At 41.5% G+C, this 27476-nt stretch overlaps 1 protein-coding gene across 2 annotated transcripts in view; it reads left to right on the plus strand.

The window, feature by feature from the left end:
* LOC139914361 (glucosidase 2 subunit beta-like) overlaps window positions 1-27476 on the plus strand; it is a 125332-nt gene that overhangs the window by 95365 nt on the left and 2491 nt on the right. For both annotated transcript variants that reach the window (XM_071902661.2, XM_071902668.2), the window contains 2 exons: window positions 11823-11894; window positions 26240-26339. In XM_071902661.2, the coding sequence (XP_071758762.1) occupies window positions 11823-11894; window positions 26240-26339 (172 nt within the window). The remainder of the gene's footprint in view (window positions 1-11822; window positions 11895-26239; window positions 26340-27476) is intronic.

Consider the following 27476-nt stretch of genomic DNA (forward strand, 5'->3'; position numbering starts at 1 on the left):
GCTAATGAATAAAGACCGAAGACCGCTGCTTATTCTCCTCTCTGTGACGTTCATTGTAGCTGATAGTGAAATTCGTCTGAAAAGCTGATTGCATCTTTACAATCAGATGTATAGCTTCTACTCAGGAACTCAGGAAAGCTTCTCTCTGTAGGATCTGTAGGAAAATTGCATTATTTGAAAAACAGCAGGAGGGGCCCTGCTATAAATTCCCCTACTGTTGCTGCTGTTTAAGTTGACTTTGGTTTTTATTCTTCTTTAATGCACATCCTTCATTGTATCTGCAGGTTTCAGTAAGCGAAACACTTGTAAGACGTTTTTAATGCGACCTGGAATACGATTTAAAACCAATTTAACAGCCAAAAGAAAGAAAAAAAATTCAAAAACTATAAATGGGCAATAAAAGTAAAATGGGAAATAGAAGATACTGGGAATTTGGTTGCTTGAGGTCCAATTGTGTTTATTAAAGTATATGAGATGAAAATAACGTATTGTATATATTGTATTAACCCTGTCCTATGTTAATCTAAGAGTGAACATGCATGGTGACCAACTGTAAGTGCAAATAAAGTAATACAACATAAGAAAATAAAACCGACACTACTGCAGATCCCATTCAGATCTTTTGGTAAAACTACAAAATTCCAACTCTGCCTTGACTAAATACTCATTGAATGTAAAGAATCTGTCAATACAACCATCTAATTTTATAGTTGCATCAAAATGAAACTAAATTAAAAATCAACCTATTAGATGTTTAAAAAATGTAGACCTCTAACAACTGTATATAAGATATTTTAATACTTTTTGAGGCCTTACATTTAGATATTTTAACTCAAGACATTTTCCAGACTTTTTCCAGACCCATGGATACCCAGTTGTTGTCCCTTAGTGCCCATCATATCTTCCGCACGCCCAAACCTTCACCTATATTGAGAAGAAAATAGCAGCAATAACAACATAACATCTTGAGAGATGGACTTGGCGGTGAGAGTGCAGCTTTAAATGATCTGCCAGAAGCTATTTGCCTCATTGCTTTTAGTGATGGCTCCAAAATCTAAATTGGCTTCAAGTTCGGCTTGTTTTGTTTCCCATTTTTCGCATATAAATTGAGGCATGTTTGAGGGAGAGAGGCTCTTTCACTCAGTATCATTTTTTTTTTTTTCCTGGGTAATTTATGTGGGAAAGAGGCCTCTGCCGTGCCTTCACCTACCCTCCCCACGTTGTTTCACAGAAGCAATGCATAATAAGATAAAAAATAAAAAATATATCTTATGCGTCGATTCCCAGCTCTGCATAAAGAATTTCAAGGCCGAAATATGATAAGCTGTCAGGAAAGTGAACTTCAATCAGACTGATATTGAAAACACCGTATACCATTTTATTGAGGCTTGCATTTGTGGTTTGCCATGTGGAAAATGAAGCTAAACTGAAAAATGGCCTACTTTGAGTACCTCTTTTTTTTTTTAACTCTCTCTAGAAGGATAAACAAGACATTTGGTCTTCGGGCTGCTGGCAGAATCTCTCCGCAGAAACCCGATTACCAACTGAAAGGGATTACAATGACCCAATCTCACAATAATCATGATGCCCTATTTGAAATGATATGAGTCCTGGAGATGGAATTTTAAATAGGCTCCCTAATATTAGTTACAGTATTAGAATTTGATTCCACAGTTGCGCTTGAAACCTGATGAACTGACCGTTTTGAAATTTTAGAAGTGCAAAAAAGTAAAAAAAAACCTCATCATCGGCTGCACTCTCACGCTGCTTTACTGTAGTCAGAGAGGAGCGATCCAAAACACTGCAGAACTTTCTCAACACAAAGACATAAATCAAAGTGCCTTGCTCCCTCCTTTGTCTCCAAGGTGCTCTTACATTAGATGCACCACACAGCACTGGAAGAAAACTTTTTTTCCCCCACTGTAGTAAGACAGTAAGACAAGGCAATTGTTCCTAAAATAAGAATAGTCTTCCAGTGAGTCCTTAATGACAGTAACTGCAGTAATAACAACGCAGTGATATCAAGTGCAATAGTGTAGAGAAAATGGTACTCAAATCAGAAAGCAGGCTTCTCTGACATATGGAGAAAACTACTGGTGATTTTTTTTTTTTTTTTTTTTTAAATATGTTCATAGTCAGCCAAAAATTGGATTTATATTTTAGTTAAATTCTTCCCCACTGAATTAGGGCTATATGTATTGAACTTATTGATCTGTATTCGAGACACTATCTGCCTTTGTAGTAGTGTTATTTCAACAAAGTAGTGTATTCTTGCGTCAAAAAAAGAAGCCATAATGAATACTGTCTCATCTTTCATATTGTCTCTCAATGGGACTGTGCTTCTGAGCTTTAACTGTGACATTACATCTTAACCAAAGTTAGATTGAAGGCATTAAAATATATTAATACTGATTCATCTATATTCTCCCCAAAAAAACAACATATCATTTAAGCGCACAAATACCAGGCTTCCACAAAACGCACTTCTAATCTATGGAAGTCATATTGATTGAGCATAAAATAAAAGCAAATCACTGCCATCCAAAATGAAACCAGTGAAACAGCAGCAGAATATGAAAAGATCCACCCACAAACAAGCACAATAAAATATGTTGTAGCATTACCAGCTCTGCATTTTTGTAAGTTAGACTCAAACAGAAAAAAAACTCACCTCATCAGCAGTTATCCAAGTTTAGTCCAGGGAATGCCCTTTTCCAGGTGCCCATTTTATTCTTATCCAGTATGTTGAAAAGGGTACACAGTGTACAGTGCAATGTTTGGATTGTAAATGCTGTCAGATACACAGCTATTATCCAGAGTAGGTGTTTGTTTTCTGTTTGGCTAGCTAGTGTGGATCTGTCCAAACATCAATTGCTGCAAGTTGGGACTGTATGGATAGATAGAGCAAGACAGACACATAGAGTTGCTCTTGTGGCCCATGCAGCTGTAGCCTGTACCAAAGACACTTGCAGAATTTGCAGGGTGGATGCTTGTCGACACGGGGGCTTGAAGCCGGGTCTGTTGAAGTACCACTAGACCAACCTGCTGCCTTTCCATGCAGATCAGAGGATTCTGCTGTTTAGTGTTGATTCAGGTAGTGAAAAAAACAAAACAATAAATCTGACATCTGTTCCTCATATAAAAAAAAAAAGAAAAACACAAAAAACGTGATAATATCTAAACCGTCTTTTGCATTCTTGTGAACATGCTGCTGCCCTATGCATTCGCAGGAAGATTAATGAGCTTCACAATTGCTCCGTCCATTGGAGGTCTAGTGAACTTGACAGTCAGAAAAGCCACGAGGAGCTCAAGGTGTAATCTTGCCCTTAGGTTCTCTGTGCTCATAGTCTTAGAGTATAAACATTAGCCACAATAGTTTCATTGTACAACATAGGATCCGCCAGCTCTCAGAGATGGTGACAAAAAATACAAATTCCCAAGGTTCATAATTCCTGTCAACTCTACTCCTTGTCTGCCCTCTTTGGTAACTCTTCGCTGACAGGCGACAGGTCTCCACCTCTTTTTCGTGGGCGAGTCTGTCACACTTCCGCAGTCTTTTGAAATGAGGTGAGTGAAAGGCTGGGGTGAAGTCTACAGGGAGATAATTGGGAGAATAAAAACTAGTGGTAGAGTCAAGGGTATACAGTATGCAGATACTCATTATCACAGAGCTACCTTTGTATGGAAACTAGGGCCCGACAGGTATATCGGTCAGCCAATATTATCAGCCGATATAAGCCTTTTACAGATATATCATTATGGGCAAAAGTGCCACAGATGAGGCACCAATTCTTCCTTAGAAAAGCTTGTGGTGCTGAGCAGGTTCATACAGTGAAAACATTTGTGATGATGAGCCAGAATCAAGCCCATCCTCCACCTGGCTCAGAAAAGGGCTTTGGTGCTACTTGTGCTGACCAGCGAACCACCGATTGGCTCCAAATAACTTTCAATGCTGCTTGATCATATTTAGGCTCTTATAGGAAAATAGTTAACAGGTGGTTTACAAAATATACAAAAAATATACATTAAATTAAATGCATAAAACAATATTGTAGCACCACAGCGTAGCTAGTTAGTCAGGAAGGAACGAGAGTGAGACAGTAATTCCTTTCGTTAGCTCCGGAGAGCCCAGATTTATTTGTGCTGCAGCGAACATACCATCCAGAGGTGGAGGTGTCCCCAGAAAATAACAAACAGGGTGACTAGCCCCGCTGGTGTGCCTGATGTAAGCCAACTTAACTTTAGCTAATTGAGGAGCAACAGCATCCCTTTGTCTCGTAGTCTGGTTCTTCCCTCTCAGTTCCCCCAGAATCCAGCCCCTTACTACCTGGGCCCGTTACCACTATCGTGAACACCTCCCTCCAATGAAATGCAGGCAACACACGAACACACTGAACATCACATACTTACCCCTTCCTGTCTCTAACAGCCCCGTCGACCCCAATGTCCATATCCAGAGTAACAATATCTTAATAATTTTGACTGTATGCTATTGATTTGGCAGTTTTTGTTGATTACATTATACATAATTACAAAAGTGTGATATTACAATACTCACTCAACCTCCCTAATCAACCTTTTCTTCTTGAAAGAGCAAAATAACAGAAAATACATGAAGCACATGCAACTGAATGCCCACTTTTCCACAAAACAAACATGCCTATTAGGCACCTTTTGGGAATTGAGTAGGTGTTAAGCACCTACTTTAGAGTGGCCAATTCTTTTTTGCTTCTGATGTTATTGGCTTTTCTTAAAGGATAAGTTCAGCGATTTTGGACCTATATGTAATTTGTCTCTTACATGCTTGTAGTCCTTGGACCCACAGACAATATTGGCTCCCGAGTCAGCTGTCGGTTGAAACGGTGAGCTCCCTTGCTAGGCTTCTTGCTGCTAGGAATGAGTACAAAATGATTTCCTGATTAGTGAAAGTGTGCGTAATGGTGGAACTTTTCTGTTTACTCTCAACTCCCCTGTGGAGCCTACAAACAGCTTTTTTGGAGGTATTTTGACAAACCCCATTTGGACTCATTGATAGCAGCAAGAGGCTTGCATTTCTGTATGCAACCCTGCAAAATTCATTACCTGATTACTTTTGATTTGCAGTAATAGGTAACAGGTTACTTAGTTACAGGGAGCTACCTGTGCTGCCAAACTTTGATTTTACCTGGATTTTACCTATTTTGCCTTGCTTTGGACTACTGACATCTTCCTCAGTCGTGTTAGCCAACTGGCAATTATTACACACAAATGTTTTAGCTGCATTGTTTTCATCAAGGCAGGGTTGCTGAGACATTGGTTCATAATAAGTGTCAGCAAATTGAGAGAAAAACATGCGACCTTTCCTTTTTGTATTTATTTAGACTTAATTGTAATTGTAATAGGGATGCAATCTAATGAGCACATGTTTGTAGATGACAATTGGGACATGACTGTGTCTTCTTGAGCCATCCTCTGTGCAAAGTAATAAGACATGCTTTTCCTAGGTGTTAAATTCCGTGAGCAATCAACAGATGATGAAGGCCACCGGCTCTTGAAAAGTCACGTCCACTTCCAATTGCCACAAATCCCTCCCTTTTTGGAACACCCACAGTTGCATATGCAATTTGGCCAAAGAGCAAAAAACGCTGCACCCAGCTGCATTATTTCAAACGCAAATACCCTGTGCACTGTCTCAATAGATCAGATAACAAGGTTTTGCGCCTGCAATCCAATTTTCAAATCTTAAGTAGATCCAGGTCCTAATCTTATGGGCATCCTTTATACCCCTGTATGCATCCCTACAAAATATTACATTTTAATGGAACCTGTCAGATAAAATGACATTTCCCTTAATTTCATAGCACATGCTCTACAAGAATGTAAATATTGTGTGTTTTTGTTCTTAATATTCATTAAAAACAACAACATTGTTTTCTTATCAGATGGCGGTTTATTGACATACAGTAATTACAGAAAAATGGTTGAGAGGATAAGCATGTATATTGGGCTATGAACCGGCCTTGTAGATTGAGCTGCTGTTATCATAGAGGAATCTCTGCCAGGTGGCTAAATCTATGATGGGATGATAACATCCTTCCTCCTAATAATGAAGAGGGGGGAAGAACAACAAGTCAATCATGTTAACCAGCAGCTACAAAAAAGAAAAGGCTGTACAGCTGGCTCCATTAAAGCCCGCTCAGCAGAACAAAAATAAGACTACACCATCTAATAGCAATACTGTCATAATAATACAAATTTAGAAATAAACACCAATACTATAGGCTTTGGAAGACCACAGAATTGTACAGCCACTGCTAAAAACATTATCATCTTGAAGCCAAAAAAGAAACTGATATTGGTGGCTTGATATGAACCCCAGTGATCAGTGACAGTGTTTACATAAACAGTCACTGTCTTGTTAAGCTCTGCAGACTGCAGGTTGAGAGATTAAAATGATCAATCTCTGTACCATTTCCAAAATCCATATACGTAAGCAAGACTCTGGCATCGGCTCTCAGCTAGCTTGCTAGCTGGTTAACATTACATAGCTCCTGATAACCAAAACTAATTTGGAAGCACTCTAGATTCCTTACCTAACTTGTCCAGAAGTTGATCTGTCTTCAACCATAAGGTTTCATTAGTAAGCAATGTGTGTAGGAAAGCTGAACATAAATAGAAGGATAATAAACTTGCTTTTCATTTACGCATGAAGGAATTGATGACAAAATGTTATATTGCACAAGCTGCTAGGGAAAAGCTGTTAGGGAGAAAAAAATCGAATCTTATCGCTGAGAGCAACAGTAATCCTCAAACTTTATTTGGTGCCATCGATCGGGTGGTTAATGCACCACTGTCCGATAATATTGATCACTCTTTTGAGGAATGTGAAAAGTTTGTGATCTTAGGAAATCAGATTGCACCATCTGATAGTGACCTGAATGTTATCCACCACCTGAGGGCATCATCAGGTTCTTTAGAGCAAATCTCAGAACAAACTCTTCTGAAGATTATATATCATATGAATTGCCCATCTTGTTCCCTAGATATTTGACAGACCAGACTACTAAAGGAGGCCATTATAACTATATGCCTGTTTATTTTTGCTATCATAAACAGCTCATTGGCTCTGTTCCCTCATTTTTTAAACGTACACTTGTTCAGCTCCTTCTTGTGAATGTTTGATCGTAGTTCTACTTAACCTTAGTTCTGCTTGTGACACAGTTGATCACAACTTCAAGATTGTCTGAGAGACTATATAGGAATCACAGACATAGCTCTTAATTGGTTATGTCATATCTCTCTGACAGGCAGTTCTTTGTTGCCATGGATAATTCTATATCTTGCTCTGCAAATTATCTCCTCTCTTTACATGCTTCCTCTTGGTCATTTAATTCATGGATCTATCATTTCATTTCATTGCTATGCCGACGATACACAGCTGTACTTGCCAGTAAGTCCTAACAATGCCAGTAGCCTTAACACTCTTAAAGCAGACATGTTCTAGCAGACATGAATCATTGGATGTCTCAAAATGTTCTGCAACTTAATGACAAATTTAAAACTTTTTTGTCTGTTCCAAAGGCCAAATTAAGAGTAAATGTGACTGAGCCTCAACAATATCCCTTAAAACATATGTTCATTTAACTCTGTATGTTCATTTAAGAGCCAACTGAAAAGCCACTGTTACAATCTTGCATTCAGTTAATATGTTTTTGTTATTGTTTTGTTGTTTCCTTTCCATTCAAATTAGGTGGACAACATTTGTCCCTATGTTTGTCTTAATGATCTTGTAACACTCCCTATGTACAGTATGTGTTGTATGTGCATATGTTTGTTTGTATCCCTTTAATTGTAAAGCACTTTGTACTTGGTGTAAGAAAAGTGCTACAGAACAAAGTTTATCATTATTATTATTATCATTATTAATATTATTGTTACTCAGCTTTACATTTAGTAAAGCTCAATAGAAGAGGAATCTGAACCTTTTTTGAGATTGTGGCAATCTATATATCTGGCAACTTTTTTTCTTACAATAAAACAAATATCCCTTTGAAATGCAATATTACAAAAGGCTGGCACATGCATAGTGTGCTAATTGGTTTTGGTCTCATAAAAAGACTTACAAGTCATTGCCTCGGCTTGTACTGCTACTCTATTTTCAACTCCAACACCACTATCAACAGCACTGAAATGATATCTTACCTAACATGTTAGTACATGCATGCTGTAGCAATGTAGGGGAGGTTTTTTTTGTTAAATAAATTCTGCCTTTTATTTAAAGATGATTATAAATAAAACTACCCAGAGCACAGAGAATAAATTGTTTATGTTGAGATTGTAAGTAATTGTGCTTGCAGACTCTGACCCATGGTTACTCCTGGCTATCATGGTAAACAGTTATGGTAATTCTTAGAGTTTGCAACTAAACAATTAATTATATCACAGTTTATAATCCAGAGAGTCACCTTTGACCTCTTGCCGAAAGTGTACACAGGGTTACCTGTAAACCAATTAGCTAGTGTTGAAGTTGCTGCAGAGTTTGCAGTGTCACCCTCAGTGAACTCCACCTACGCAGTCACATAGCAGTCCAGTGGGAGAAGGACTTAATTGCTCTCTTTCTCTTTCTCCCTCTCTTGGCTGGATCTCAGTGGACTGAGGAATAAATATGCTCATCTTTTTTCTCTCTCTCTGTGGCCCTAGTGAGTACTAGCTGGTTGATTGTGTCAGATCTGTAATTAACAATGGATTGTTAATATGGGCACAAAAGCTTGGTTTTCTCTGTTTTCTGCATTTTTATATATTTTTTTTATATTCAAGGTTTTTCTACTGCATTAGTATACATGAAGATGGGGATTAAGTTTATGCTTGCTTATTATACCTTGTTTATCTAATTTCAAGAGTCTAATGCCTAATGCAGAAATTGTTTTGCTCCAGAAATTGCCAGATTTATGAGGGAATTGAGCCTGCAGTCCAATCCAGTGAAGAGTGAAATACTGCCTGAGGGGCTAAGTGGTTGCATCTAAGATATTTATTCTCTGGCTGTGTACCTTCAGGCCCCAGAACACCTGCCAAAGATTGACACAGTGGTACCAACTTATTATGGCTAGTGTCAGAGCTGCATTGTCATACGGTGACAGATCGAAAAGGGGGGACAGAGGGGGACCCAGTGTGGTGTTCAGGACGCTACTGGAAGGATCAATGTTGTCATTTTCAATCTGTGCTGCTCCCTCATAGCCTTCTAATTGTTGTCAGGGGTTTAATCAGCGTGCCTGCCCCGTTCGGTTTTGTCTTTTGGCCTCGTCTCTTTCTCTCCCTCCACCTTGTTCTTTCTCTCCTCCACCTTGTGTCCTCCCCGCCGCACGTCATCATCAGTCATGTTCACGGCCTGTGCAGTCGGTGATTCACATGCACAGCGTCACCACCGGCACACTCTGTCTGATTCCCTCCCACTCTCTTGCGCGCACTTTATTTCTTTTTATCCCTCTGTCTTCCACTTTCCTCCGTCTTTGTCTGTGTTCTCCCGGCTATCTGCTGCACTCTGTCCATCTCGCTCACTCTCTCGACTGCTGCCTTACATTTCCCATCTATCAGTCTCTTCTCTCTGCACCTTTTGTCACTGCCTGTCCATCTCGCTGGATATTTTCTCCTCGTGTCACATTGTGTTCATTTGCTTAGGCTAGCTGGGGAGGGTGTGTGTGTATGGGTCTGTTTGACCTTTCTGCTGCGTCTCATTTACGTAACGCAGAGGGCAGAATGTGAAGTGTCTGTCTCGGAGACAGACAGCTAACCGACTCGCACCTCCACCCGCATTTGGGGCTCGGCATTTCTAATCTCGCTTAACTTTTTACCCAGAGACACGTTCCTTTGTTACGTTGTGACTCCCCTTGCCTTTGTTTTCCCAGAAGCTGCCACATGGAGGCGAGCGCCCAAGGTCAGATCGCGCTGCCCCCGCACACAAATAGCCTAGCCTTTTTTTTTTTTTGTGCAGCGCTGGCGTGTCAGCAAAAGTGGGCAGGGATGGATGGCTTTGCCTTGAGGGTAAGAGAGAGGGAGATAGAGGGGGGAGAGAAGTACAGACATACAGGGGTACTCCCCTATGGGACTCATTTGATTGCTCTTTCACTGCGTTACCCCTTTCCCTTCCCCCTTCCTCCGCTCACTATACCTCTATCAGGTGCCATCTGTTTCCGCGCTCAAATGAGGATGTTTGTTGTTGCTCAAACACCTGCTTTACAAACTTAATGAATCCAGTGGCTTGTATAAAGAACAATAAAGGCAGTGTTGAGAGGGAATTCTGATTTTTTGTTTTTATTGGGAGGCTTTTGTCGCACTCCACATTCTTTTATTTGGGCTTGGATTGTGCTCAGCACTTTGACGGATTCCGGTTGAATAAGACTCTGGGTAAAGTGTCTTCTTAAAGAAAGGTGTTCGTTCTATATGCTGATATTTAAGAGCAGATGCTCGCTGGTGCGTCTGAATGCGAGTATTTCAAGTGTCGTGCATTGGTTATATAAGGTCTCCACTGGTCCTTCAGCGTGGGTGTCCTGCTAAACTGTCACATGATGTTGGAGCTGACTGTGGGTGTTGAGTGTCTTTGACGAGGTCAGGGCCAGCTACGAAGGAACCTTTACCCACTATCCTGGAGAAAATAGAGTAAAGTAACTAAAGGGACATGCTGAATACATTTTGATGAGGATGTATTGGGGGGATAGGGACAGTGCTCCATGGAAGCCTTCCTTTAGATTGGTTTGGAGTGTGAAATAATAAAAATAAATAAACAAAAACATCCCAGAAGAAACCTTGCTGCATAGTGTCAGATTTCTTGGGGGGCAATAGATTCTCAATAGGCTTAGTCATGGTGAGACACATTTAATTCTACTCCGAGCTGTACTGCTTACTCTGCAGTCAAAAAGATGCTTAATTTTTTTTCTTGGCCCTTATCTCTGCTGGATGGGGGAAGGGGCACCACTGTGAAACATACAGTAGACATGAAAGGATAAATGCCTAAATGAAACTCTCAGAGATGAGAAGCATTTAATGCAGTCTGCAAACAACCGCATGAGCAGAGAACTCGGCAGCCAATCACTTACCTCTCTCCCTCTATCCCCCTTTCTCTGATGTTCATCATTTTCTTTTCTTTCATCTTGCTTTTCTCTCATACTGCTTTTGATCCCCCCACTTCCCAGCCCACGTCTACTTATGCTGCAACCATTTTTTCCTCCACCCATTCCCTGCACTTTCTCTCTCTCTCTCCCTCACTCTCTATCTCGCTCTATCATTGTGACTGTCTGGGCGTCTTCTGCTCTTTTATAACAGCCAATGCATTGGTTCAAATGTCAAGGAAAAAAGCCCTGCTGCCTTTCCTCTGTCGGTTTCACCATCAAGGTCTTTGATCAGTTTGTTACTGGAGCTAGTGATCGTGCCTCTACTCTCCAACACTAGCCCCAGCTGGTACATTAGTGATGGTCTGTGCTAATTGCTAACTCCTCTAGTTTCCTCTTTGCCTTGGTAGAGAAACCGTGGGTGGCAGGGTAACTGGTAGCTCCCTGTCAATCTCCTGTCCCAGTAGGTAGCCATTGAGCCAAGACAGTCTCACTGTTCAATAATTCTGCTTAGTGAAACGCCTACTTGAATCTACTGTCTCCACTCGAGCTTGAGCATGTTGGGGTCATAAAGGTGTCTTCTAGTCTTTCTACTTTGCCTGCCTCCTGTGTCAGAGAACGTTTTGCTTTCCATTAACGCCAGGCACAAAGAGCAGGAAAAGCAATGTTCTAACCACTGTGGATTAAACCTTATGTACCAATTTTCTCAATGTGTATATTTTGTTTTCTTTTTCCCTGTAGGTATACTTATACGCTGTGCCCCTTCAATCAAGTCACACAAAAGAGCGCTGCAGGAACAGAGGTCTCATTAGGGTAAGTACCTTAATCACCTTCTCTTTTGACTCCATAGCTGAAGCCTCAAACAATGGGAAGCCATGGTATGTCAAGAACAGTTGAAATATTCCAGCTTCCTTGGGTAGAAAGCTAGCACTGGCTATTAACACATCACATTTTAACATATGTAATTTGGTGGACGCTTTTATCCAAAGCACCTCACAGTACCAGGAGTGCACATATTTTTAGATCTCAGTGTGGGACATTTAGAAACTATATTACAACACACTCACACTTCTTATATGAAGCCACAAAAAAAAGATACATTTATTTGGATGGCAACTTAGCAATACAAAATACACAGCATTGTCCTTGGTCTTTCATCAAGCAGTAAAGCTAGAGTAGTTTATTGTTAATTTCTTATTTATACTAATTAGCTAAATTCACATGACAGCATTGTTCATTTCATAAATTGACTTGAACACTGCTTGATATAAATCTCACAACTGCGCTAGTCTGAAAGGTCTTTAATCATTGTTACAATGTTCATATGAAGTTACCCTAAGACCAATATTTGCGCTATTGATCTTTTTTATTGTTATTCAATCTCTGTTAGGCTTCATATGACCTTTAATCAATCGCTAACAGATCTCTATTACAGTTTTAATACCTTTTGATCAATGACAAAGAGGGGGCGAGCTTCATATACTGCTGGGGTTGTATTTCCTCGGCCATGAAGGGTTTCAATTTCGTCTAAAGGATTACGCTATGGCCTTTTACCATCCCTGAGGGATTGGCTGTGTCGGCCGCTGGACATTGGTCTGTATCAAAATGCCTATGTGCTATGAAAGATGCCACTCAATCCCCATAGAAGCGCACCTTTAGATGTCACTAGACATGCTCTATTTTCTCCTTTCTTTTGTTCCCCAGGAGTGTCAGATTGTGGCGAGATTGCTTCGAGGGGTCAGCAAAAAAAAACAGACACTACTCAAAGTATACATTTCTTGGTAGAATATGTCCTCCTGTAGGCCGCAATGTGGGGTTCCTTCTACCTACTGATTTCGAAACAACGGCTGTCATTTACCTGCCGTTCTCTTTCTTATTCTCTATGCTTGTATGATCACATTACGCCCCTTTCCCCACCTTCTCATGTTTGTTACCTCTCTGTCAAGCGAAAAAAAAAAAAAAACAACATATATCTTTCTGATGCTTTCCTTGTTTTTTTTCTTTTTCTCTCCTCTGAATTTTAGATTTGAGGTGATAATTATGGGATGTCGCCACGCTGTCCTCTTCCACTCTCTCATTAGCCTTAACCGTCAGTCATCCGACACTTTTATAGGGTGCAATTATGGAAACGCTATTCCATTGACATTGACACTTCTCTGGCAAAAAAAAAAGCTTTTATGATTTGCTGCAACTCCTCCCCAAAGAGGAAGACTCAATTGCAGGGCTGTTTTGGTTGTAGCGGGCACATAGGCTAACGACTTGTTTTCCGAACAGACAATATAAAGGCCTAAATGACCATGGGAAATTTGCAACAAAGTGTCAAAACATTTTCTCTCCTTTAGATATGATGCCATTAGGCTTGGCTTATCTTCTTTTGGCAGTTGAAGTGAGACGTTAAAGACACATTGGGGATCATTTATTAGCAATTATCCTTTATTTGCACGTGCAGTTTTGCTTGCAGACGGCAAACTAATTGGAATCTAAAGCAAGACTTTGTGTTCTTTTTGCACTGTCACCTCCCACACTACCCACTCACTTTTGGAGCGGAAAGTGCAATGCTTCACCATGTTTTTAGCGCAGGAAAGAGGAAGGACAGAATGCTAACAGTGAGTAATGTGACCCCATCTCTTCTGCCTGCCTGTCACTCATGATGGTATGGAAGGGCAGAAGGACCAAACGGAGCCAGTGGTCAAATATATCTCCGACACGTGACGTGAGACATGGTCACTCTGCTTGGAACGAAATCGCCGCCAGACAGAACTCAAGAGCAAGATTATACTCTCAAACATATTAGAATATGGTTGTGTTTTTCAGCATGTTGAAATGGGTCAGATAGTAGTGATGATGTTACTGAATACACCAGAAAAAGACAACTCCTTTCCCTCCCTCAGAAAGGCCAACAGATTTAAGAGGATGTTTCATTTTTCATTCACCTCAAGCTGGTTAATGGAAACATAATGGTATGTTACTGTGGATTACTTTGGATGTGGTGTGATGTAACTCGTAAACACAAATGTAAACACCTTAATGTGATTTGCTGGGGGTGGGCAGGCGGTGCTATACTGTATGATGTACTGTACTGTTTCCAGGGAGAGTGCAGCGAAGGCTATAGGTGTAGAGGGGTTTTGGGGAAGGGGGGAAGGGGAGGTACATGAATCATAGCCGGCGCGCTGGGAATAAAGTTCATTTTTTATCCAGACAGACCATCAGTCAGCCCTCGCAGGATATGGCTGGGCCTCCTGATATCAATCTGCGTGGAGGCATCCTCCTTCTCCCCAGAGTGGGTGAGGGGGGCGAGGGGAGTGCTTTGATTTAAACGGCAGCATTTATCACACCTGCTTCAGCATCCTAAAGGACAACCAGTGAGAAAGAGAAGAGGGAGAGGGAGGAAGAACATTAACATGCGTGGCTTGTCAACGAAAGTGTGAAGTTGTACTGCCAGCACAACTGTGACTACTGTTGCCATGTATTTGCAATTGCTATTACTTGCATCTACCACTTTACTATTAGGTAGAGGACTACTTATGTTAATGTTTTTGGAGTATTAAATGGATGGTGGTGTTGCTGAATTCTGATTACAGCTCATGCTGGCTGCTTAGTTTGTAATGTGCGACAAGGCTCATAAAAATCAGTGTACATTGTTCACTGAGCCCCAATGTTACCTCATGTATGGTGCATGCACGTGGTTGTTGTTGGGCCATTAACCATACAAATGTCCTTCAAGAACAATAAATCAGTGTGGGAGCACTTTCTTTTGTTGCTGCTTGCTTTTTATACCGTGGCCACACACGTCGCCATTATGGCTTCGCGAGGCACAGCAGTCGTACTGTATGCTCCCAATTATCTGTAAATGTAGATATTATACAACACATACTCACCCATGAATTACAATGTCTCCATTTTCCATTTAGCTGTTCTGCCTACAGCCCTCTGCAGCACAACTGCTTCCTGAAATGGCTACTGTAACAATAACATCAGCTATGATAATGATAACAGAGTAGGGGAAAATGCTCGCGTTGCGACAAACACCGTCCCGCTGTGACAGCGTCGTCCATCTTCATAATGTCCCCCCTCCCCCTGCCCGAACGCAAACATGCCGGGCACAATGACAGGACAGCCAGCACACATGGTAGTCTACCACCTGGACAGACAAACAGATAGATTTATATGTAAATCAGTGATCTACGGTAACATACAGGGGTTCTTTTCCACCAACTCTCCGTAGGGTAAGGGACAGAAACAGAGTGCATACAGTCAATGAAGTAGTCGGTGTGTGCTGCTGGAAGTTGATTAGTCCTCGCCAATTCCTAACCTTGTCAATAAGGTTAGGAAGTACGATGTGCAGTAGAGGCTGGTTTGGCTAAAGTTGATGACTCCTGGAGACACCATGCTGCTTTACCTTGTTTTGCTAATATGAGCTTGCATAACATAAAGGCATTGGCTTATTGACACAGTTTCAGAGACAGACCACACACACACACACACACACACACACACACACACACACAGATTATATACATCGAAGCAGAATGTTGACCACCATGTGCCACCAGTACATCAAATTAATTTGTATCTCATAGGCCTCTAAGATGTAGATGGGTTTGTCTGCAACATCACAGCCGAAGTGGCACGTTGACCTGGGGTGGGACATTCAACCGCCAAAGCAGGAATACAATCAAATATATTCATCGTATGCAACCTACAGCAAAAGTATTATAGTATTAAGTAAGTATTATGCTAACCCTCACTATCTTAGTGTTAGTCATTTTACTTTTAGGCCTATTTATCCATGCTTACCAATATGACACCTTCCTTTCCAGCTTAACATAATAAATTAAATTGACATTTAGCTATAAAGTACATTGCAGTTAACGAACATTACCATAAAATGCAACATGGCTAGTAGTTTAGCCAAGCTCAGCAAGTATCAAATCAGCAAGAATGATAGCTTGACAGTTACAAAAGTAAACACCTGTAGCTCTATCTTTGTGAATATCTAAGCAAAATGACAGACAAAAAGATAATAAAAGAGATACCTGCTGGCAGTATGGTAATGTTGGCATTTTAAGCTAATGTTAGTGTATTGTAGTTGCTGTCAGCTAGCAATGCTAAAGTGCCGAGTTGCAAAACTTGCTAAATGTAACGTCACGGTATCTTTGCAAAGAAGGTAAAACAATAACTCCAAGATTGTAAGCCTCAGGAAGACTATTTGAATGCACTGACATTATACTGCCATTGGATAAACAATGACAAATCACAGAGCAAAGGGAAATGTCGTCTCAGCTTCTCATAGGCAGAGACACTGAACACACAAATGTTCTGCCCCAGGGTTGCGTGCCCATCTCCCACTGTTTAAAATAAGAAACAATAGAATAACACCAGACAACGGCATAAATCTGTATGTACTACACCTCAGCTTCCAGTTAGCAATGTACCCACTATAAAACCTCATTTTTATTTTCTTTCAAACAGCCGCAGTGGCTGAACATAAATACATACAGTACTGTAGCTCACTATCTGTCTCCTTCATTTAACTTTTAAAACGTTAGTCCCCGGGAAGTACAGTCAACATCGAGTAATTAGCTGCATTCCAGCCATTTTCTTCCTAACTGCTAACAACAACAACAAACACAACAACAGCTACTGAAAACAGCACTTAAAGTATGCCCTCAGAACGCCGCTCGGCCATAATAACCTTTCACCATGAGCAGAAGTGCAGCTGAAATATTTATGTGGCCCTTTTTAGAGTTTGCTTAGGATAAACACGTGGAAATAGCTCCAGCCGCATGATATGTAACAGTAGGGGGGCCAGACAAATCTCAAGAACTCAAAAACCTTCATTCTCTATATTAAGTGAACAATGTAATAGAAATGTTTTGAATTCATAGTCTCCCAAAGGTCAGTAGAGATAAAAGATGGTAGAAAAAGAGTTTAGAAAGTATGATTTAAAAAATAAAACCTACATCAAACAAGAATCTATAGACATTTATAATGTGTGGCTAGAAAATAACAAATCGAAAAAGATGCAGCATTGTAAGACTAGTAGTATCTCCAGCCCAGCGCTGCTCAGCAATCTGTTTTTTTTTGCCTCTAGACAGAGGGGGATGGGATAATTTACATGGGCTTTAGAGGAGCGAGGGATCAGTTGAGGGGTCACCCAATGAGTTTTTGTTTTGGGACTCCAGGGAAATCAGGTGGCCACGCAGCCGGGGTCGTGGGGTCGGCGTGTGCGGCCCCGCAAGGTTCAAGGAGCTAGGCCCCTCTTTCTGCGGCGGGGTCAAACTGCTCTCCACTCATCATCACTGAGAGCACATCAGGAGGGAGAGAAGGCGGCGCTGAAATTGCGCAGGACCCGGAGAGCAGCTTGCTTGTTCACCCTTTAACCTTGGAAACCCACAGTGTTTGACAGTCTAAGCTTGGAATATGTCCAACATCCAAATGCTGAGAATAGGATAGACAAAACAGGAATAATAAGTATTCTTGTATTTAGACGGCGCTGGGTGGATAATACAACACATGAAAGAACAGTGGAAGACCATGCAAGGAACATTTTCACCACTGTGGTTATGACTCAAATCGCACACTTTAAAACAGGAAAATACACCCAGCGAAGGCCATAAATGTCCCCATGTATGAATATTGTGATTGAAGGAGACACGTGAACCATGGAGGCACATATAGTACTGCTGTGCTACGGAGTTAGGGGAAAAAAAGAAAAGGCCTATTGTGAAAGCCAAAAGGGTTATTAGTGTTGTCAGTTACTCTTGCAGGTTAACATTGCTCAGTATTCAAACCCACAGGTCTCCCTTGAACTGCTTTATTGAACAGTAGATTTTCAAACAGAAAACAGTGGAGAAGTGAGGTAGCCTAGCAACATTGAAACCACAGTGAATGACTGCGTATGCCCACTGCGAATGCGGCAGGCAGGAGCCAGGCAGTGGAAACGACAGCGCGGAGCAGCCCCACAGAGAGTGGGATGTGCTGGCCACCGTGGAAAATACAAATAGGGCTGTTTGTAGCGGTATAGACATACGCACGCTGTCTACAGATCTTCTTCTGGAGCCGAGTACAAACGCAGCATTACAATGATGCTTTCAAAGACCTATTGCCGGGCTCATTTTACAACCAGCGCTGGAGTGACCCTGTATTGTTTCGCCATCATGCACTCCTTGTAAAGGGTGTACGCTCTCTAAATAAAAAGGTCCCCAGAATGTGTTAGAGAAAATCCCCAGGTGCTGAGAGAAAGAGGTGCAGCAATGTGAAAGCCTCCAGGCTGTCAAAGTCCTTTGAGAGGCCTTAGCTTGAATGATCCAGCTGAGCAAATTTATGGGCACAGGCCAAAAAAAAAAAGAGAAACTCTACTCTGTGGCCATGGTAATATGGAAATGTGTTCATTTGATCAATAATAGCCAATTCCTCATGAGGGCAGCTGAAAAACCCCAGTGCCTTTTTAAAAGTATTAAAAGTAAGGAAGTTCTGACAGAAAATGTATCACATCCCTTCTCCTTTTAAGATTAATTACTGTTCACTTGCAGTTTTCTGCAGTGGCTGCGCATGTATAAACAGAAGAAAAGTAGCTAATTATCTCAATAGGTGGCCATTTTATTGCAGAGCAATCACGAGGGAGCTGTACGATATTACTGTAAAACTATTGGAACTTGAGCAGGTTACAAGTGAGCACAACCAAATTGAACATCAACCTGAGATTCAATCTGGGAATGACACACTTCATCAGTTCTTTACAAAACAACCTAACTTTTGATTTAATATCTGTTGCAAATGGATACATTGGGTGTTTTACTGTACGTACTGAACCATCTCGTCATAACGATCATTTTTAATTCCCAGTTCAAGTTCCTTTTGGCTAAAATATTGATTAAATCACTAAAAATGTTTATAGTCTCCATATATATTCTTTAGTTCGATATAGGCTATTTTAAAAGTGAAGCTAAGGTGAAATAAGCTATTAGAATTAAGAATGTTATGGATCTAATTCTCAAATTTTAGTAAGGAGGTATCTCCTCTGTAGCTGAGGTTGAGACTATAGGGGCACACCGAGGACAAATCTATGAGATGTTCTTTATCATATTTCTTTAATTTGATCCTGAAATTATGATATACTAGGGGTAAAGTAGTTGGAACAAAAGTCAGACCTACTTTTTAAAAGGTTATTATTGAGACATTTCCCCTTCATTGAGTGAGACTGTATGACACCAGACCTGAACCAATAACATCACAAGCACATTACATGATACAGCCCACTGAGGCACCAGGACATTGCTCGCAAACATGTTTGACACGGTGCCTGCAGAATATTATTGAACGTCAGCGCAAGTTGGAACAGTCTTAATACGCCAAGTGCTGCCTTTGTATATCCTATTATTCTGATTTGATGCTTATTCAAACCATTTTGTCCAAAATAAGAGCACATCACAATCCCATGCATAATCTGTTTGTAAGATGACTAATGGCAGTGTTTGTTGCCTTGCTCTTTGTTGCTTTGCTTACTTCTACCATCTTCTGAGTGCGCTCACTTAATGAGCGGAGCGATGCTCCCTTTCATGTGTTCATATCAAAGCCAGTTCTGTCTTTTAATTGTTTTGATAGGCATTTGAAAAAAGGATTGATTTTATTTTTTTCATTTATTCTGAGCCGTAATGATTTAACCCACAGAGTGGTGACAGTTCCACTGGAACAAGTGCATAATTATACATTAAAGTGTTCTACTTAATGCGCTCGTTTTCAAGCTGTCAAGGTCATTCGCTGGAGTTCCATTAGCGAAGAGAGGGGCCCTCTTTACCTGGAAACATGGCAGCCGCTTAATGCCCAACACTCGAGAGGAGCATCACACAGTATAGTATAGCCCACTGACAGGCAGGCAGATACTGAGGCGCTTTCACAAAACTATAATTTATGTTACACAGCCATTTTAAATATGAAATTTGAGGTCTATACCTTGTGGTGTTTACATTCTATATGGTCCCACAGCCCCCTCCTTATCTGCCACTCAAGGCAAGGGGTAATGACTCTTCTGTGTCTGAGGAGAGGGTTAAAGTGGTAGGGAGTGGAGAGCGGGGGGGGGGGGGGGGGGGGGGGGGCTGACACTGTGAACCCCTGATGGCCTTTCTGCTGGGTAGCCATGGCAACATCTAGCCCAGTCGTTAATGAGGCACAAGTGAGCTGTTAACAGAATACTGATTTGGGTTTGACATCAGCCCTGATTCATATCTGTTGGGAGGTGCTGATGAAATATGCGCCCTGAGTTCGTTTTATAACTGTCTATAAAATGGCCTGGATGTATGTGCAGCGAATGCGAAACAAAAGGTGCCGTGAATGTTACTCATCCGTCCGTAATTAGACTGTAATTTTGTTGGTCAAATGCGCTCTACACAAGACAACTGGCCAACAGAATGGTGGCACCGAACCAAAACCTCCAGCAGTGCCATCTGCAAATTCAGTGATTGACGTCTTAAAGATTTGTTTATATTCTCACATACTCTCCTGTATTTGGTTAGACTGTGCAGACTGTTATGTGTAAGTCCTGTTCTGTACCCCACAGCTCTGAAATAACTATTCAATGGGCAGAGAAAAAGGAGCTATAAATGCCTTCTTTGTATATCAATCATATGAAATGAAGTGAAAGCAAGGCCCTGACTGAGCACCCAGCATGCCCCCTTCACATGTTCCTATGTGTATGAATTATTTATTAAGGCGCTGGGCACACTGGGTGGCAGGGGGCGAGGGGGGCATCGGTGACTGGCACAGTAATGACAGAGTGAGGCTCGGCTCAAAAGCGCCGCTCTCTAATTGGTGACCTTACGTGAGTGGCAGAGGTCGACGGTGCTTGGCGTCACCCGGCTATGCGAGTGTGGCCTTTTTCCTGCTGTTGCTGCACCACATCAGGATCAACCGGCGGATCTTAAATTGCACTCTCCGCCTGCGAGTGCGGCGCTGCGTCTCGTGCTGCAAATGATTATCGCATTAACGGCATGGTGAGGGGACTAACTCGCTACTCCAGACCCCTTGTTAAAGCGCTGAAAAGCGTAGCTGTGAGGTATAATTCATTGCAGTGGCAGCTAATGAGTGGATGCTACAGTAGGTATCCGGAGGTGAGGATAATAAGCACAGACTTTACACCATCTTAACACAGGTATGTCATTAGTAATGCATAAGGTTAGGATTCAGTATGAGGAGCTGGGTGTTAGAGTAGCATTTACGAGTAATTTGATGCTGAGTTGACGCATCCTGATGTTGACAGTTGCTACCTTTCCATCAGCTGAAAAATGACTGGAGTATATTTAAAGGACCTGGCTTGATGTTGATGCTCTCCATGCATCTCAAATTGAGGGTAATTATACTGTACAAGGCGGTCTTTTCTTGACCTTACTGTGTCCTACCACAAGTATCCTACAACTCGAGTAAGCACTATGCAACACCTACTAGTGTCTATCTAGTAATTAGTATTTTCAAAAGCAGAAACTTGTGATTTTCTTCATTGTGCATGCTAGTGTCTGTTCATGGCTGTTCATGTCATAACACTCACCAGGACATCGTGCACATCATCTACTTCATGCTAATGCAAATGTGATTCCCATACATACAATACACATGCAAACATTGCGTATAAATGCAAACATGTTCCATATGTTCATATATGCACGCAGACCTGTTCACCCGCCACAGCCCCGCGTGTGTCATATAGATATGATAATGCTTCGATGTTGTTTCAGTCGACTTTCTAATGAATACACACAAAGATAGCACCGAAGGCAAATGAGCAAATTTGTATTCAGTCTACTTGAGGAAACCACTGAGATACCAAAGGGGGCCACCATTCTGTTCTTTTTTGCCTGTGGTTTTGTTCATCCAGCCGCTCTCCAGTGAAGTCCTAGGGTCTCAAAACATGCTCACACACACATACACACACATCAAGGCCCGCACACACATCAAGGCCCGCACACATACACTTTTGGCCCAGATTTTTGTCTCCCCTCAGTATCTGCGGGGTGTTTAAACACCAGAGTAGAGTTGTCTAAATGATAATTGCTTCTGACAGGTTGATGTGTGGCTATATTGGAGGGGCTAACTCTCCTCTCAGTGCTGGGCGAGATTAGCTGTGGATCTTCGGGATTTATCACTCGAGGCGTACGGATTAGCGCTGCGATGAAGTTTAAAACAGAATCACTGGCGACCGCATCGTTTTAAAAAAATAAGAGGAGCTTATATCAGCTCAAGCCATTATCGGAATAAGAAAAGAAAGCTAATCAGCTTTTTTTTTTTTTTTTTAAAAAAAGCTAATTATTCTTAATGAGGATTAGATTATAAAAATCAGTTAAACAATGTGGATATTCTAACACCACTTTTTTCCATTAATCGCTACAAAAAATCTTTTGCATATTCTTAAATTCCAAAATTGGCAGATTTGAGTTTTGCTTTACATTTTACTCAGATATAGCATCTAATGCCGTGATTCTTTTCTATTCATTCTCACTTTCTTGCAGCCAACTTCCCTCTATACTTCTTAGCCTTTAAGGTGTCATGGAGCGGAAACTGCAATTTTAATGGTATTTTTGTGTGTACTGGATGTAATTAAATCACGTCTCCATCTGCTATTCTGAGTGTCAATAGAAATCACACCTTAGTGATTCAGAGGCGAAATTAAATGAGATTGACTCTCTAATGTCTGTGGTTAGAAGCATGTCTGGTGCTGGGATGGAGTTCTCAGAGGCCCACTATCTCACCCACAATGCAACACAAATGTATGGATAATAGGTTTAGCTGGCTAGATATTCTACCATTACAGGTTTATCTGTGATGGAAGGTGCATTTTATGGCATTAGAGAAGGCCAGACAAAGAATGAATCATAGCCCAGATATCTATAAACAAGATTCCTGGCGTTTTAAGCCCCAAAAAGAGCATGTGTTCAATATCTCCCATCATTAATCATTAAAAGGAAGTCTGCATTCATGATCCCCCTTGTCTCCATGTGGTCGGAAATGGATTTCCACAAAAGCAAGAAGGCAATTTTCTGTCCTCCACCAGCGCAAATCTATTTACATACTTGGCTTTGATTACATTTGTCTTTTCTTAACCCCTCTCTTACGCAGCGGACTAAAAAAATAAAATGTGTGTGTTCTGCCTTTTTTTTTCTACTCTTGAAGATGCTAGTCTAGGTAGCCTAAGTGATCTGAATGTTAATGCTTGGGTGCGCACCTTCCCTACTGAGCTTTCTGTCGGGCGGGCGAACAGGGTGTCCTGCTGGGCTGTAGACAGGAGCAGCAGATCAGCCAACATGTTACGGTAGGAGGTGAAGGAAATACATACAGTAATGCAGATAAGACAAGTGCAAGTGAGCCGCTGTTATGGGCATGGAGCATCGTGTGTATCATGGTTGCAGCTTAAAGCCAAACAGTGATAAATTGGATGAGAAAATAGAGTTGACATTGCTCCAGGGGGGGTCCATTTTGCAAGTTGAGCCTGTGCTATACTGTATGTCACCGGGTCAGCGAGGAACATATATTCTTCATGCAATCTGATGCCGAGGTATGCATTTCACAGTTTTTAAATGTCAACACAAATTGTGGAGAAGTGAAGCAATAAGGCCAAAAGTGCTCTTTTCCAAATGCTAGTGTAAATAACTAGCTGTGCATGGCTCCTCTCCACAGACTGGTGATAACTGTAGAATGACTGTAGAAAATGGTCTGCCAATACCGTGTGCGAGGAGGTATTATTACAGCGAACGATCTGTCAATAAGGTTCCATCTCGTGACTCCTGTGAGTCCAAATGACTGGAGTGTGTCGGCCACATCTCAGTGATAACTGGAGCCTAATTGACAGGGCCTGACGCTGCCTCCTGGGGCGCGGGAGGGCTGACAGAGCGAGAATGGGAGGTAAGGGAAGCAACTGAATGGAGAGCAGGCGAGGGGGGAGCGTATAGAGGTGAGGCGCAAGGGATCGCCAGTCAACTGGTCGCGAGAGCCGGAGCACTGTCACTTTCTCCGCTCGCCACGTCTCCTGGCCCTGACAGCAATCCATTTGAGGGCCTCCTAGTGCTAACCGAGTGCTAAAACCCAATCAAACAGGCTGGAAGGAAAAAGGCGAGACGCTCGGGCCCAGCCGGCTTCCACTTGTGTGAGCAATTCACCTCTGACTGACCTGTTCAGACATCTTAAATAAGCCATGCACGTCACGGGCGGCAGAAAAGCCACACTCGGGGACCTTAACACAGCCGTGTGTCTGTAAAGGCTGGAGAGTGCTTTTTGAAATCAAAGAGAGCTCCATGTTTTCCCTCGGTTACGGTCAAATGAGAGTAAAGAGTGCTGTTGAAAGAAATGTGGAGGAAATTCTATCGTTGTTGGCCAAAATAACACCACGCACGCACGGGCAAGGTTTGTGTTTCTTCAGCACGTCCCAAACTCTATTCAGTCCCTCAGAAAATGATCTCTTCTGTGTCATTACTTTCAGCTAAGTCTGTCATTTAATATTTATAGTTATTGCTGTTTGATGTTTGGGAAAAAAAATCAGTTCGATCAAATCATGGATAAATGTATTCAGTAATGCGAGCTGACTGGTTTGTTCGGAGCAATCCGACATAACTAGACAGTAACATCTATTTGTTCCTGTGAGAAAAGCTCTTTGGAGATGAACATTTTCTTTCCTTTATGTTGAGAAAGTGACACCACAGCAAATGTTTTGACACCGAGTAAACGCTTGCCTCACTTGACTGAAAGTGAAATTCTGTCTAAATGCAGTGGAAGCCTTTTTAGGGGGATGATGTTCATTATAAGAGCCAAAACAATAATGGAAATGGCTGTCACTGTAATGGAACAAATTGTCATTGTAGTACCGCAAACAGATATCAATGTTGTGGTGAGCATCAATTTAATCAGTTGACATAACCGATATAAATATGACAATAGGTAATGAAATATAGCCGATTAGCTTCTCTTATATTTTATGTAAATGCAAAAGAACTAAACGGACTTCGCCTCTTTAATCCCCTGCCCTAAGGTCGAAGTACGCCCATCGATCATCTATTGTGCACTTGGTGAGACTTGGCATTGGTGAGAAAAGCACTTACGCAGATTAAAAGAACAATGCGTTCAATTTATGGGCTTTTGTAGCTCTTTACCCAGAATGATTAACAGAACATTGACAACGAGGCTAGATTCATATAAAAAGTCATATAAAAGTCATATAAAAAAAAGGGGGTACAGACCTTTTTTTTTTACCCAAACAGCAATAACTGATGAAACCGATAAGAATAACTTCATTATTTATCTTCTGTCCCAACAAAAGTATTGCTGGTGCACAAGTGGATAGTACAGCATTTAGTATTTAGCATTTTGGCCTTTGAATCAGACAAAAAATAGTTCCTGCTGTTTGCCTTTGTAGGGCAGAATGATGAGAGAGATCAGAGAAGAGCAACAGACCTTTTAAAGAAGACTTCAATCACCTATGCAGCAAATGCAGAATTTCAATGTTTGACAAAATGACTACTTACCAGCAGCATGGGTGAAATGCAACAGATATCACTGCCACCTATAAGAAACACACTATATACCATGCTTAAGTTCAGCTCAAATGATCAGAGAAAGTTAGATAGCTAGTGAAAGTGTTATCAAATGGCATCTGTTGGTTCTGCAGGCAGTGTTGGACAGTGTCCACTGGCACCCTCGCTTGCTTTAGTTCTCCTAACTAACTCCCCTTGAAAGACTTGGTGAGAATGTAATTAGCTAGCACTGGGCAGGCGCCGCCTCGCCTGGGATGGGCTTCAGTGGCGTTGTGTTCCTCTCTTCTCCTTCCCCCGTGTGCTATCGTATAGAGAATTAACTCTGACAAACGGTAATTAATATTTCCCCTCCATTGTCGAAGAAGAGAGGGTATGGGAGAGAGCGCCAATGCTGGGAACCAACGGAGGGCGGTGCCAGACTGGCCTTCCTGCCAGCTTTTTATTTTTGCTGAGGGAAACTGATTTTCAATAAGCCAACCTGGTGTTTAGTGATAGCAAATATTTGTATCTTTGCTCGATTTGTCCCAACTGTTTATATAGAATTGGGGCTGCACTAATGGATAGAAACTGTTTTGTTTTTTGTTTTTTACACAGGCACTTTTTCAAAATGTTGAGAATGACCATGTTCTTTTTCCCCTAATTCAGGAAGTGGGGGACGTGGGCAGGAACACCGGAGAACCAGTACAGTCAGATGAGGTATGAGAGCGGAGAACCCTGCTGGCAAGGACCGACCCGCAATACTATGGTCAGTACTGGAGGTGTCACTCAAACAAACACACACACAAACCAAATACACACACATACATATGCACAGACACTGGAGAATGGTAGACCGAAAGTCCCGGGGACAACAGATAGGCAGACAATCAGACAATCACATAGGCACTAATAAACTAATAGATGGACAGACAGATGGGCAAACTGGTAGACATACACATGGACAGACTGGCAAGTCAACAGATGGATAGACAGACAGATGGATATAGTAAAAGATGAGGAAACAAAGAGAAGCCACTTTGCACGCCACATTACAGTTCCACTCTGTGAACAGAAGATGTGAAACAGGGTCTTAAAAACACAATCTGGAGTTTTATTGATCATGTCAAATATGGGACCCTTAGATCTGAAAGGTAAGCCTCGCTGATGGAAAATAATTATGGGACTTTCTCCCATTGTAATTTACATATTGGTCCATTTTGCGCCATTGATTATGATAGAGAAGAAGCGGCAATAGGCAACACAAATATAAGCAAACCATTTCTAGCTTCACATTTTTTTATAGAACAGTGGAATCAGTTTTAGAGTGAAAACATGTCTCCTGTCCTTTTGAATAAACAATGTCATGACTGGGGCAAACATGGCGCTGCACTACAATTCTGAATTGGACCTTAGTTTCACGGACGCAGAATGTGTGTAAAAACAAACCGAGGCAAAAATGTTGTGAATACTAAAAGAGTAACACTCATAAAAAAAGATGTTATGTCCAAAGCCAAGTGGTGGAAGCTGGCTTGCTCTTCTCCCCTCTGCTCTGTCAGCCTACATCGACTTTACGGTTAATGTTGCTCCAGTTGCTTTCACTCGCAGCTTCCTCCTCAACTCTTCTGCTCTCCGCTCTCCGCTCTCCCACCGCGTCCCCTCTTTCAGTCAAATCCACGAGATCCGTTTACATTTTGTGTGGGGAATTTGCTCAATTAAAAATGTAGCACGTTTAATCATCTCATTTTCTTAGCCAGGCCCCCTCTTCAAATAGGAGTCCAATAAATGCCGTCTGCAGATGTATGTACTCATGCCATCCAGGGGCCCCCTTTGAAAAGACTAAATTGAATTCCTTTGATACGACTCTCCCTTTCCCCCCCCAACCGTGTGCAGTCGGCATAAATGA

Source organism: Centroberyx gerrardi, chromosome 23 (genome assembly GCF_048128805.1).
Source record: "Centroberyx gerrardi isolate f3 chromosome 23, fCenGer3.hap1.cur.20231027, whole genome shotgun sequence".
NCBI classification, from domain to species: Eukaryota; Metazoa; Chordata; class Actinopteri; order Beryciformes; family Berycidae; genus Centroberyx; species Centroberyx gerrardi.